This window comes from Gopherus flavomarginatus, chromosome 7, assembly GCF_025201925.1.
Source record: "Gopherus flavomarginatus isolate rGopFla2 chromosome 7, rGopFla2.mat.asm, whole genome shotgun sequence".
Classification (NCBI taxonomy): domain Eukaryota; kingdom Metazoa; phylum Chordata; order Testudines; family Testudinidae; genus Gopherus; species Gopherus flavomarginatus.
Window position 1 is genome coordinate 55005778 of NC_066623.1, and position 12630 is coordinate 55018407.

General features: G+C 49.6%; 1 protein-coding gene across 4 annotated transcripts in view; it reads left to right on the forward strand.

Moving 5' to 3' along the window:
* The window catches only part of UCK2 (uridine-cytidine kinase 2), a 44648-nt gene that overhangs the window by 17359 nt on the left and 14659 nt on the right, over positions 1–12630 (forward strand). For all 4 annotated transcript variants that reach the window (XM_050963348.1, XM_050963347.1, XM_050963349.1 and 1 more), the window contains 3 exons: positions 8878–9037; positions 10200–10296; positions 11040–11182. In XM_050963348.1, the coding sequence (XP_050819305.1) occupies positions 8878–9037; positions 10200–10296; positions 11040–11182 (400 nt within the window). The remainder of the gene's footprint in view (positions 1–8877; positions 9038–10199; positions 10297–11039; positions 11183–12630) is intronic.

The window sequence follows — 12630 nt, forward strand, 5'->3', positions numbered from 1 at the left end:
TTTTGTTTTTGATGACATTCCAATGGTCACCTGTCTGGTTCCCCTGCGGCCTGGGCTTCTAGGTTCCCAGCTTCTTCACAAGCCCCTTGTAGCCTGCAATGAGCTGGGGCTTCCTGGGGAAGCTCTCTCTCCAGGCTGCCTTCCTGGAGCTGTTCTCTGAAATTCTGAGCTGCTTTTTTTTTTTTTTATTCCACTACAGAATCCTTTCTCCTCCCCCCCCCCCCCCAATCTCAAGCTTTCGTGGAATAGAAAATCCTGCTCAGCTCTCTTGTGAGAGCAAGGCAGCAGAGAACCAGGCCCAGAGAATTCTCATGGATGTCCAATGGAAGGTCTGGCTGCACACTTCTACTGGTGAATGAGAACTGCTCTCTTGATCTCAGGGAAGTTTAGCTTCCTTGCTGTCTCACGGGAACTGCTACTCCTGGAGTGAAAGGGAGCAGTGCTGGGATTGCACCAGAAGGGTTCCGGATGGAGGGATGGTCTTTCACAGTGTTCTGTAGTTTGCCTCTCTGAGGAAGGGAGAAAAGCAGACTGAATGGGGATTTTCCAGCCCCAGTGCCCCACAAGCCTTCAATGTGCTACGGAGCCTGGCCCTGACACAGGAGGAGCTGACAGTGCACCCACCAGACAGAGAATCCTGAAATGGGAAGGGGTTAGCTAATGGCTGAGCCCATAGGTACTAGTCTTCACTCATCTCTTGTTCCTTGGTAGAAGGCATTCAGTGTGGACCTTGCCTTGATTCCTGTTACCTTTTAAGGTTCAACGTTAGGCATGGGCCAGTGACACGAATGGTCATTTCAGAATCCATCACATCTAGCCCCATAACCAGAGTAGCCAAATGTACAAAGCATTGTGGTCCAGGGCAGTCAGATTACAGCTGCAGGGTTAGGGTCAGTTCCTGCTCTATGCGGGGCTTGACTGTGCTTCAGAGTGGAGAAGAGATGCTGAGAGTTAGAATAGGGATGGTTCTTTCCCGTCCCCTCTCTGCATTACAGAGGGATCTAAATGAGGAGAGTCCCTGTGGAAATGCAGAGCTCATCCCAGTAGTAAAGATGATGTGCAGAAGGTGTTGGAGCAAAATGCCTGTCTGTCATGTATGCAGATTTGCTTCCTTTTCCACTAGGGTCAGTGCATCTGTCTCTGCAGCAGGATTCCCCTCTCCATCTGTACCTGGAGTCAGTGCACAGTTCAAATAGCTCTTCCATAACATTGACTGAGCTGGGATTATCTGAGCATGAAGAAAAGAGTCTTGGAGCTTGGTACTCCAGAGTCTCCCAACTCTGGCTTTGCAGGTGTCATGCAACCATAAAAAGACATGTATATGGCTAATGAGAACATCCAGTTACACTGGAGAAGATAAAGCAATCTCTACTTGCCAGGGTTTAGAAAGAAACTTCTCCATGTGCATCTTATTCCAGAATTGTCCAGTACAGACAGGCTTGGAAAAACTTACTGATTCCTTGTAGCCCTAGGACTAAGCCTATAGCCTGCATGAAAAATACCTGTACCACCCACCCCTCCCAGATGCCATCCCTCTGCACCATAAAGGAACAAAGCAGGTGTACTGTTTTGACAATGTTACTGTTAAGTGCAGTGCAAAAAACCTAAACACTTCTGTTATACCTGTCTTCAAAATTTCACTTGCTAGTAGGGATGATTACCTTATGGGATATATACACCTCTACACCAATATAACACTGTCCTTTGGAGCCAAAAAAATTTTTACCACATTATAGGTGAAACTGCGTTGTATCGAATTTGCTTTGATCCACCGGAGTACGGAGAAGCGCGCGCCCCCCTGCCCCCGAGCACTGTTTTACCACATTATATCCGAATTCGTGTTATATTGGGGTAGAGGTGTATTAATTTTACTATTCTAACAGGTTAATATGTTCTGAATAGTATCAGACCATCCTCATCCATGGTATTTAACCAGCTCTATAGCTGAATTGAATACATTATTTCATGGATGCAGGTAGAACTCATGAAATGAGCGTTCCACTGGTCCTTACTAATTGCCGTTCCTTCTACTCCATGCTCCTCTTTATAGGCCATGTTATATTTCTTCCTGAATTGCCTCAATATTCATTTCCTGTTTCCTTATTTTTCCCCCTTCCCCTCCTAACATTGCCCAACCTTGCACCTGTGTTGCAAACAGATATGAAAGACTGCAGGAGGAGATGCAGTCAGCACTGTTTGGGCATGATGCCTCCTTCAGCTTTCTGACTGTTGGAAGGAAGATGGTTCCACTACATACCCCTCCTGCACCAAGGAGGAGAAAAAAAAAGGCAAAAGGTTAAGGCTTCTCCAGTTACTAGCTCTAGCACTTACCCTGCTGTTACTCAGAATTTCCTCCAAGACCTAGCAGAATGAAATTGATCAGATTCTTGTCAGTTGCATTGCTACCACAGCACCTGAAAGAGTAGTAAAAGTGAAAAGGCCTTGAGTCAGTTTTCACTCTGCTGCGGCTTGTGGAAGCTCTGAGCAGCAGCAGAAGCACTAGAGCTGTGTGCCTGCAGGCTTAGGGAGACATCAATGCTCTGACTTCACTCAGTTCATGGTTACAAAGCCTTTCTTTGTGACCATGAAAGACTAGACAGGTATGGTACTTGATGATATTTAAGTGAAAGCTTAGATTCTGGAAGAGGTGAAGGCACTTCCCTGGGAAAGCATCCTATTCATTGAGGGTAGATGGCCCTCTTTTTTTTTTTTTTTTAACCTCTATGTGAATGTGCCCCTCTATTTGCATCCTGTCCTTTTTGAGAGAGTATGACTAAAACAGAACACCATATTCTAGGTGACAGTGTCATGTTAGTTTATATAAAGGGAGTTAGTTTATATGTATTACAGTAATGCCTAGAGGCCCCAGCTGAGATTTGCTTGGCGGCGGGGGGGGGGGGGGGCAGCCTTTATACTAGGTCCTGTACTTGGTGCTCTCCTGAAGAGCTTGCAATCTAAATAGACCAGCTAAAGGCACAGGGAAGGGAAGTGACTTGCCTAGGGTCACACACAGGTCAGTGGCAGGAATAGACTGCAGTTCTCTGAAGACCCTGCTCAGTGCCCTATTCACTGGACCATGCTGCTTCTCTAAAGGCATTGTATTTTCTATGCCATTTGTTGTTGATCCTACTACATTCTTTTACTGACATCTGCTTCACATTGTCTAAAATGACCCCCAAGTCTCATCCTGCAGCAATTACAGTTAATTTGAGCCCAGCAGTATGTATAGTCCAGATTACTTCCAGTATGCATTACCTTGCATCTGTCAGCACTGAATTTCCTCTACCATCCTGCTGCCCATTCACCTAGCTTGGTTAGATGCTTCTGAATTTCTCCATAGTCTTCTCAGGTCTTGACTAAGGGATAGTTTTGTCACCTTGAAGTTTGCCAGCTCACTGGTCATTCCTTCTTCCAGACCACTAAAGGAGTTTTCATGTCTCTTCCTAATTGTGTTCTCTTGTGTGTGGTACTGGGGATTTGTCGTTCATTTGAAGGGGATGCTTCCCAATGCTAGAGGAGTTTCTGTTCCCATTGTGCAGGGGAACTTATGATCTCTGTGTGTGTCTCTAGTCTTTCTTCCTCCTCCTCAGAATCTTTCTTTCAAGCCAGTGGCTGAAGTTTTCCTACCAGGGCATGATTGGTTTGTGTCTGTCAGAAGCAGTTTTGCAGACAGGGACTGGATCTTTTCTCTATATCACCAGCTTTTTGGCAGGAATTTCCTGAGGGCTTTTCCTCATCATATAGTCTTAGCCTGAAAGAGAGTCTGGGCGGGAGAGTTCACTTCCAGTCTGGTGCTGCTGGGGGAGGGCGATAGCCCTATGAACAGCAGCTCATCTCCTGCCTGCTTCCAGCTGCAGATCATCTAAGAGGGGCTGGTACTTGGATGGAGTCCTATTTTTCAAGTATTTTATGCTCCTGCTCTCCTTCCCACCTCCCTCCCCCCTCCCAAATTATATATAGTGAGAGGGTATGGGGAGAGGACACTATATTGTATTTCAGGAACGAGTGAGGGTTTTTATCGGTGGGGCTGGAGGGATTTAACTCTTTCCCTGCTGTATTGGCTGAAATGCAACAAGTTCGTTATGGTGTTGGAGAACTGAGGAAGCGAACCTGAGCGGTCTCATTTCACTGTCCAAGCTAAATGAAGAAAGTGGCTGCATTAATGGGTGAAGGAGGGTGTGTGTAAGTGTAAAACAAGCACCAATTGTTAAACTATCCCAGACTGGTAACTAGCCACAGGGAGAGAGATGTAGAATCCCTTTCCTAAGAGTCACTCTTGGAAACCCAAACCCCTGTGAAGCTTGGTTGTTTCTTTCTCCATTAATGCTTGTCACACAGGTAGTTCTACTTGTACACAAATATCTCCTTCCGGCTCCACCCCACTGCATTCTGAGCTGTCCCAGTTCCCTCCTTTTGAAGCATTGTTCCCTGCCTAGGAGTTTTGGTTTGCTTTGATCCACAAGACCCTGAAGTTCAGGGTTGGACCAGAGCTCTGCACAGCTGGAGGCTCAGGCTGCCTTGGAGCTGAATCAGTCTGTTATGTGGGAGAGGCACATGCTGTTTTGGAGGCCTTGCTGCAGTAGTTGGAGCTGGAGGGTAGCATCTGTGTCTCTCTTTCCTGGCTAGAGAGCAGGAAATCCTCATGGATGCCTCCCCCATTGTTTCTGACAGCCCTTAAAATTCATTAAGAAAAATGAAGTAGGCTCCACAGCCCACACTGTGCGGCCATCCCTTCTGGTGCCTGATAGAAGCAGGCTGCTGGAAGGCAAATGCAGCTTGCACGTGCTCTGATCTTCACCCTTAAAGGGTCAGTTGAAGAGAAATAGGTGTGGGGGTGGGCCCTGCATTCTGCCCTCATTCTTCTAAGTGATGATAAAGGTGGAGGCATGGCTAACTTCCCCTACTGGTCACGGGCCACACTTCACAACTAGTGTTTAACTTCATGCCACTGAATGCAGGGGGTGCTGCATGAGCTGATTGCAAAGGGGGAGAATAATCCAACTAGAGAAAGGGATGGAGAGTGTCTGACATCTTCCCAGAACTCCTCCACTTCCAGTGCCAGAGCATAGCTGTACAGCTGGACCCTCAGAGATGCCATTCCCTATATGCCTTACCGTGTTCTGTAGGATCAGCAAGCCTGGCAAGAGCCAATTATTGCTTGAACACAGAGGCCAGAAGTTACCCCTCAGTGTTCCTCTGCTGTGACATCAGTTCTCTCCTGTTTCCTGGAGTGGGGAGATAGGGAACTTTAGTTTAACTGAGCCTGGAACTTTCTTCCTTTGTCTGACTCCGGGGAACCGATCTCCCCTCCCGCATCAGCTGGGCACATAGTCTGACTACAATGGAGCTACACTGACACCAGCTGAGGCTCTGTCCCTGTGTGAGACAGGGCTAATTCACAAATGGAAAGGCTATCAAAAAATTTGCAAGAAGAACCCAAAGGGGTTGCTGGCTGATAGCTCTGCCCATAGCACATTGCTGACTCCCAACAGTGATTCTCAGAGTTGGAATGTCAATATTGATGGGCAGCAATCTAGCTAGGAGAGAGAGAACAGGAAGAGGCGGTGGAGGGGTGATGATCTGTGTGGCCAGTGTTTATGAAAGCAGTGGGATACAGCTTGATAAGCCAGAGTGGAATGTTGAAACAGTGCTGGGGAAGGAGGCAGGGAATCAGAAAACAAAGGAGAGGTGATGGCAAGCAACTCATGATGGTTGGAGTCAGGAAACACTCTGTCCCACAGTGTGGGACGCTTGCAGGGTCAGAGGCTCTAATTGAATTTTGTTTTTAATGAGAGAGTCTGGATAAGTGCAGATCCATTGATAAGATCTACAGGAATTAAATATCCTGCTTCTGGGTGTCAGCTGTCCATTGCAGAGGTCAGGAAGGGATGTCACTTCCCACCTATAAAGCACCATTGGCCAACAAGAGTCATTATGTGAGGTGGGAGTGAGCAGACAGGCAGCTGTACAACCCTCTCAGCTCCCACCCCCAATTAAATTATCTCCTCTCTTACTGGATGCTCTGTGGGTTTTTTTTCTGAGCCTGAATTTCTTTACTTTTCATACTGGAAAACACACAGCCTAAAGTTTCCCAAATGCTGCTGTTCTAGCTGAGCTCTAGGGAACTCCAGAAATTAGCTCTATCTATATATGGGGAGGCCGAGCTTCTGAAACTTAAGTGGTGACTCCTATCCTAGCTTCTTGTCAGGCCCTCTGCTGCAGAGGTGACTAGTGAATTAGAGCTCTGCAGGACAGAGGCTGGTGAGAACGGTAGCTTTACCAGCCCTTGGACTCTGAATTGTTCTGTGGACAGCTCAGCCCTCACCTCAAACAGCCCATTTCTCTAGAGCTGAACCAGTTATAAGATGTTTATCCATTCACTCTGTACAGCTCCAGTGGCTAGAGAGTCCTCCAAGCACTGGCCCACAGTGCACTGCTCATAGCAGAAGGGGCCCATCTGGGCTTGGAGGGGGAAGGGACATGGGGCTGTCAAATCTGCTCATCTGTTCTCTAGCTGAAGGTCCCCCCTACCCATCCACCCCCACAGACTTTCCTCCCAGTGGCCTCTGATAATGCGCCTGGCTCCAACTCCACCTCCTGAGCCAGAAATCCAACTGTGGAACATATGACTTAATGGGGGGGATGAGAGGGTGTAGGCTGCAGCATGGCCACAGGCATTTTTCGGAGTATATGTTAATGCTGAGAAGCTCCACTAATGCCCCTCTTTGCTGCCTTAAAGCACTTTGAGCTGGTGATCCAACTGGCACTCCAGGGCGGGATTTCTGGCTCACAGAGTGTGTAGCTGGAAGCAGGGGCATTATTTGTGGCTTGGAGTGGGAGTGGGAATGGAGGGGAGGGAGGTCTGTCCTGGCAAACTAGGAGGCTACGTGAGTCAGTAGTGGGAGAAGTGGAGCAATAGCTCCTGATTGTTCCTCTGAGGCCCGCAAGCCAATGAATTGTGTTGGTACATTGTGGAATAGGTACCCAGAATCCCTTGCCAACTAACTGCCTGAGGCAAGCACTAGTGTGGTTACATGGCTGCCTAAACAGGTAAAGTTTTGCAGGCATCAGCCCACTTTCTGTAACTAATCTAAGCTCAAACTGGTCAGGGCTCCAGTGAGGCAGCCTGCTAGTGACACAGCCAAATGCTGTGATGTGGGTCTGAGGCCACAACTTAAAGTTAGGGGCTCCCCCTTCCCCTTTTCCCAGAGGTGCTTTTTCCTGCAGCTCCCAGGGACTTCAGTGCATGTATGATGGGGTTGAGTGCAGCTCACCTCTCTGTGCTGTTAGTTCAGTTTTAAATCTTCAAACCTGTTTGGAGTAAAGTTCCTCCTCTCTACACCTGCACTCTGCCACCTCTTTACTCCCCTCTCTTCTGCTGCTTCTGTGCCACCAGGGCCGGCTCCAGGCACCAGCTTAGCAAGCAGGTGCTTGGGACAGCCACTCTGGAGAGGGGCAGCAGGTCCAGCTATTCGGCGGCAATTCGGCAGAGGGTTCCTCACTCCCAGTCAGAGCGAAGGACCTCCTGCTGAATTGCCGCAGATCGCGGTTGTGGCTTTTTTTTTTTTGGCTGCCTGGGGCGGCAAAACCCTTAGAGTCAACCCTGCATGCCACTTGCCTCCCTGGTGAGTCAGTTGCGAAACAGCGGTAGGGATGGAGCTGGGAAAGGCTTCCACCAGCCCACGTGTCTGCTCTCCCAGCTGTTGGGACCCTCCCCAGACTAGCTTAATCTGCCATCCAAATAACCTGAGCTTGGGCACCCGAAAGAGTGATTTTTTTTGTTTTTTCAGACATCTTCCCTACAGAGCCGATTGGGATCCCCAGCAGCAACTCCATGAAACCCAACCCCAGCTCCATGACTCTTCATTCTGCTCTGCTCCCTCTGTCAGTGTGAATGTGTGAGATGTCTGTGCCAAGAGGCACCAGGATGTGCTTTCTGCTGCTCCTCCAAGCCCTGCTTGCTCTCAGAGAAAGGCCCTTGTGTTTTCTGGCTGGTGCAGAATCAGTTACTTTCCATTGGGCTTTATTTAGGGTGTTACAACAAACTTCTGTACGGAGTTTTTTTCCCCTCCAACTTCTGCAATGAAAGCCTGATTTCTCCCCTTGCTGGCATAACAGAATTCAGCAGACTTCCCTGTGTGAGTGAGGGGAGAATAGAGCTTGTTGGCTTTTGTCCCACAAACGCCAATCTTGGAGCCAATTTGAGTGCAGATCCTGAGCCTCAGCTGTTCTTTTTAGGCCTCCTCAGCTGCTCTTTAGTGAGGGCAGACCCTAAGTCACATTTGTTGTCACTGCTGCTAATGGGAACCCTGTGGGCAGCAGTGCAAGTGACCTGGATCTGGCTGGTTTCATGCTGCTGCCTGAGGAAAGCTCCAAGCAGCCCCTGGAGCTACTCCTGGAATGCGGGACAAGACAGGCTGGAGGAAGAGTAGGATAGTGGAGACTTATGGTAGGTAGGAGGTTTTGAGCTGGTTGGGAGAACAGTTCTGGGACACACACACAGAGAGAGAGAGAGAGAACCCCTTTTCCCTCCCAGCAGCTCGAAGGCACAAAGGGGAATGAGAGGGCAGGTGGATTCAGACCTATTAGCTACATAAATGAGCAATAGGCCACAAAACAGTGGCCTTGGAGAAGGATCCAGGGGCAGCACTCAGATGGCTTTGGGATGTCTCAAGAGGACAGATGAGCTCTCTGCTCCTTGGCTGAGGAGCAAAGCATCAGATGAGGATGGGAATGTCTCCTGCCTGAGCTTGCAGCCTCCTATTCCCTGCCACCCAAGGCAGGCTTCTCCTCAGTCTGCAAGTCTCCTGCTCAGAGTAGTCTCCATTTGCATCAGACTCTCTCCTTTCATTTTCCCCCTTGCTACATCGCCTGAAGTCATCAGTCTGTGCCAGAATCGTCCAGCTACTGGGCCAGAATGAAGTGGATTATCGCCAGAAGCAGGTGGTGATCCTGAGTCAAGACAGCTTCTATCGGGTCCTTACCTCTGAGCAGAAGTCCAAGGCACTCAAGGGCCAGTTCAACTTTGACCACCCAGGTGAATGGAGCCTGATCCGTGGGAGGAGGTGTTGGGCTGTGTAGGGCTTCAGTGACACCTCTCCTGATCTGAGTCATTCCTTTTAATTCTACTAGCACAGAACCTCTTGGTAATGCCAGAGACCTAGCTTCTTGCCCCACTGCATTAATGTGGGGTGGATGGGTAGTGATGCAATGCACTGGCTTGCCTGAGACTAGCTTTCATATCCTGGTTAGGTTCTTAGTGAAATGAACCTGGGTCTTGTCCTGGTCCCAAGAGATGGCTGCACCATCCTATAACATTATTTGCACTTCTACAGCTAGTTTCATCCTGAAGATCCTAGAGTGCTCTGCAGACTCTATGCAAACTGCACCACTGAAAAGCAGCCGCCTGTGCTCAGCGCACTGCCCAGACAGAGGGAACACTGCCGAAGGAGAGTAGGGTTAAAACTTCTCCTTAAAGGCTGGAATTTTAAGACTTACCCCAACCCCAAGAAGGTGCTAGTAGAGCTGACTCAGCCTTCCATCCTTTCCAGGCAGATCACTGATTGGCATGTAATGATGGTGGAGTGGGCAGGGGAGTAGCTTAAATTGGTGCTTGATTTTCCCTAAGCCCTCCCCTCTCAGAAGGTACCCTACTGAGCAGGATTTATCCAGAAAACAAACTAGGACTAAATACAAAGGAAACCCAATTCTTGTTACTACAACAGAGGCTCTTTCAACTGCTTAATGGGCTTGTGGGAAATTCCAGAACCGCCTCACCCAAAACCCAGCTGCCTTGGGCAACAGGCTGCCTTGCTAACAGAGCCCTTTCTGTGAAGCTGTGGGAGGGAGCTGTTCAGGGATAAAAGGCTGCTCCAGTCTTCAAGGGGCTGGGGTTTGGGAGGAAATTCACTCTTTAGTCTTGGCTTTAAACAAAATCCGTACAAAGATTGTATTGATCATCCAAGGCTGGATCCTCAGCTGGTGTAAAGCAGCAGAGCCCCACTGATTTCAGTGGAGTTCTGCTTCTTTCCGCCAGCTGGGATCTGGCCCAATAGTGCTCAGGCCCTGAGGCAGCATGAATCTGCCTGCCTGCACTCCTCAATGTCTAGCTTAGCCGGGACTCTGTCTAGGTGCAAATACCAGGATGTATGGGGGCAGAGGTTGGCAGGCAGCCTTCATAACAGCTTGTCTCTCCTCAGATGCCTTTGACAATGAGCTCATCGTCAAAACGCTCAAAGAGATCATGGAAGGGAAGACAGTCCAGATTCCTGTCTATGACTTTGTTTCCCATTCCAGGTAAGACACTACTCCTGCCTTACTCTGCACCCGCTGCTCTGATTCAGGAGCATGGGATGCAGCCCTGCCCATCCTCATTTGCGGCACCCTCCCTCCCCTGACACACTAAGCAATGGTCTCTTTGAGCAGAAACCAGCAATATGGGCTATTTCTGGAGAAGGCATCTTTATTTTGCCAACTCTTATATGCACTGTATATCTCCCAAATGCTTGAGCTGAATAGCCCATGCCAAAAACACCCTAGGCTGCAAGGGTTACAAAGTCAAGCAGTCAAATTTAAAAAAAAAAAATGGCAGAATGTAGGTTAGCCACACAACCTAAACTCTGTTGCTGTACAATCACGTGCTGTTTCCCATAGGATCTCTGCTTCGTACAGTGTTCGGGGAATGCAGCACGGCAAATGGGGCTGTTGTCTGTAGGACACCTGCCTCCTCCGCTGGACGAACTGGAAGGGGTGGGTGGGTCCCTGAGCATGACTGAGTAGTTTGACTCCTGCATGCAGCAGCAGCTGCCTGGGGGAGAGAGATGTGCACATGGTGGTGGCAGTGAGGGGAAAGGTCTAGCCTGCTCCCTCTTTTCATCATGTTTTAGAGAAGAGTGTCTATAGCTTTTGGATTCCCTGGTTAAGCTTTGCCATACTGGGATGGGGTGGAGTGGGGAAAGCTGGGTCAAGAAGCCACCAGCCCCAACACTCCTCTCATTAGGGCAGCTCTTCCTCTGACATGCCTTTCTTGTGCATGGCAGGAAGGAGGAGACAGTGACGGTGTACCCAGCTGACGTGGTCCTCTTCGAGGGCATTCTGGCCTTCTACACCCAGGAGGTCCGGGATCTCTTCCGGATGAAGCTGTTTGTGGACACAGATGCAGACACTCGGCTGTCCCGCAGAGGTGAGGGTGCATCGCTAGCCAGGTAGAAAGATGCTACCTGGTGCATAACTGATTTGGGGAGTTGCTTCTGTGAGACATTGAAGGCAAAGAGATTCTGAAGCAGGATTGGTCTGTTGGATTGATGGAAGCAGGGCCGGCTCCAGGGTTTTTGCTGCCCCAAGGGGCGAAAACAAACAAAAAAAGTTGCCATCGGCGGCAGCTCCATAGCGCTGCTTTCTTCTTCGGCGGCAGTTCCTTCTCGCCCTCGCCCCCCCCCGACCGAGGGACCCACCGCCAAATTGCTGCCAAAGAGCCTGATGTGCCGCCCCTTCCCCTTGGCTGCCACAAGCACCTGCTTGGTGAGCTGGTGCTCTTCCATCCAGGGCCGGCTCCAGGCATCTTCTGTGACTTCTAGCTAGACAGAAATGAAAGGGCACTTGGCCTTCATGATCCAGGGTATTAAATCAACCCTCAATTGGCATCAGGAAACTCCTGCCCTGTATCCCAAGTGGTAGTGGGTTGTGTGGGTTTTATGCTTCCTGAAGCAGCTGGCTTTGGTGAGCATGAGTGACAGGATTCCAGACCAGATGTTCAGTTCTGCTGTGGAAGCTGCTCTGAGAGAGTGTTTCTAGCTGCAGTGGCCCTACAGATTCCCTTCAGTGCAGATGGCTGGAATGCCAGTTCTCTGCCAGTCATGGGGTGCCAAAAGCAGCGGTACGGCAAAGCTGTTTAAAAACTAGTTCCAAGTCCAAGGCCTGTTGTGTAGGAGAGGGCATGGCAGGTGGGGATGGGCTGTGTAAGCTCAGGGAGTGACTAGAGGAAGGCAGAGTCTCTGCAGATACTTCTCATACTTTGGGTGGATAAGGGGCTGTCTCTAAGGGCCTGCACTAACAGTGTCTCCTTACAACATGATGGCTAATGTCACTGCATCCTGGAACTCCTCACCTGCCTAGTGCTCATTGGGAGCAGAGGGCTTGGGGGTCACTTCCAAAATTGATTTCCTTGGGTGCAGTGTTTTCTGGGAGCTGAAGGGCCTGCCTGGCAGGATTCCTGCGGCCCGGTCAGCTCTGGCTATGAACACTGGCCAAGAACTGACTGTGGAGGGGGCATGGCATGGCAGTTCAGGGTTGAGAATGGGGACACGCAGAATTTGGGAGGTGAAGGTCTTGTGACACTGGATTGTCTGTCTTAGCTACCTGTAGAACTTGGGGAGTAATAGGCGTCTTTAACACTAATGTATCTCCCTGGAGTCCTGTTGCCACTTCTGTCCCCAGACAACCACTGCCACTCTGATAGTAATGCTAATGGCAGGAGCTGGCCTGCTGTGGAGGCTGGACTCTGATGGGGCAATGGAAGGACTGGAGTTGGGGGAGGTCATGTGTTTTCCAATTGGGATGAAGCAGGCAGGTCAGTTGGGTGCTCTGGTTACCATATTGCCAATTCCTGAAATTGAGGAAACTCCTCCTCCC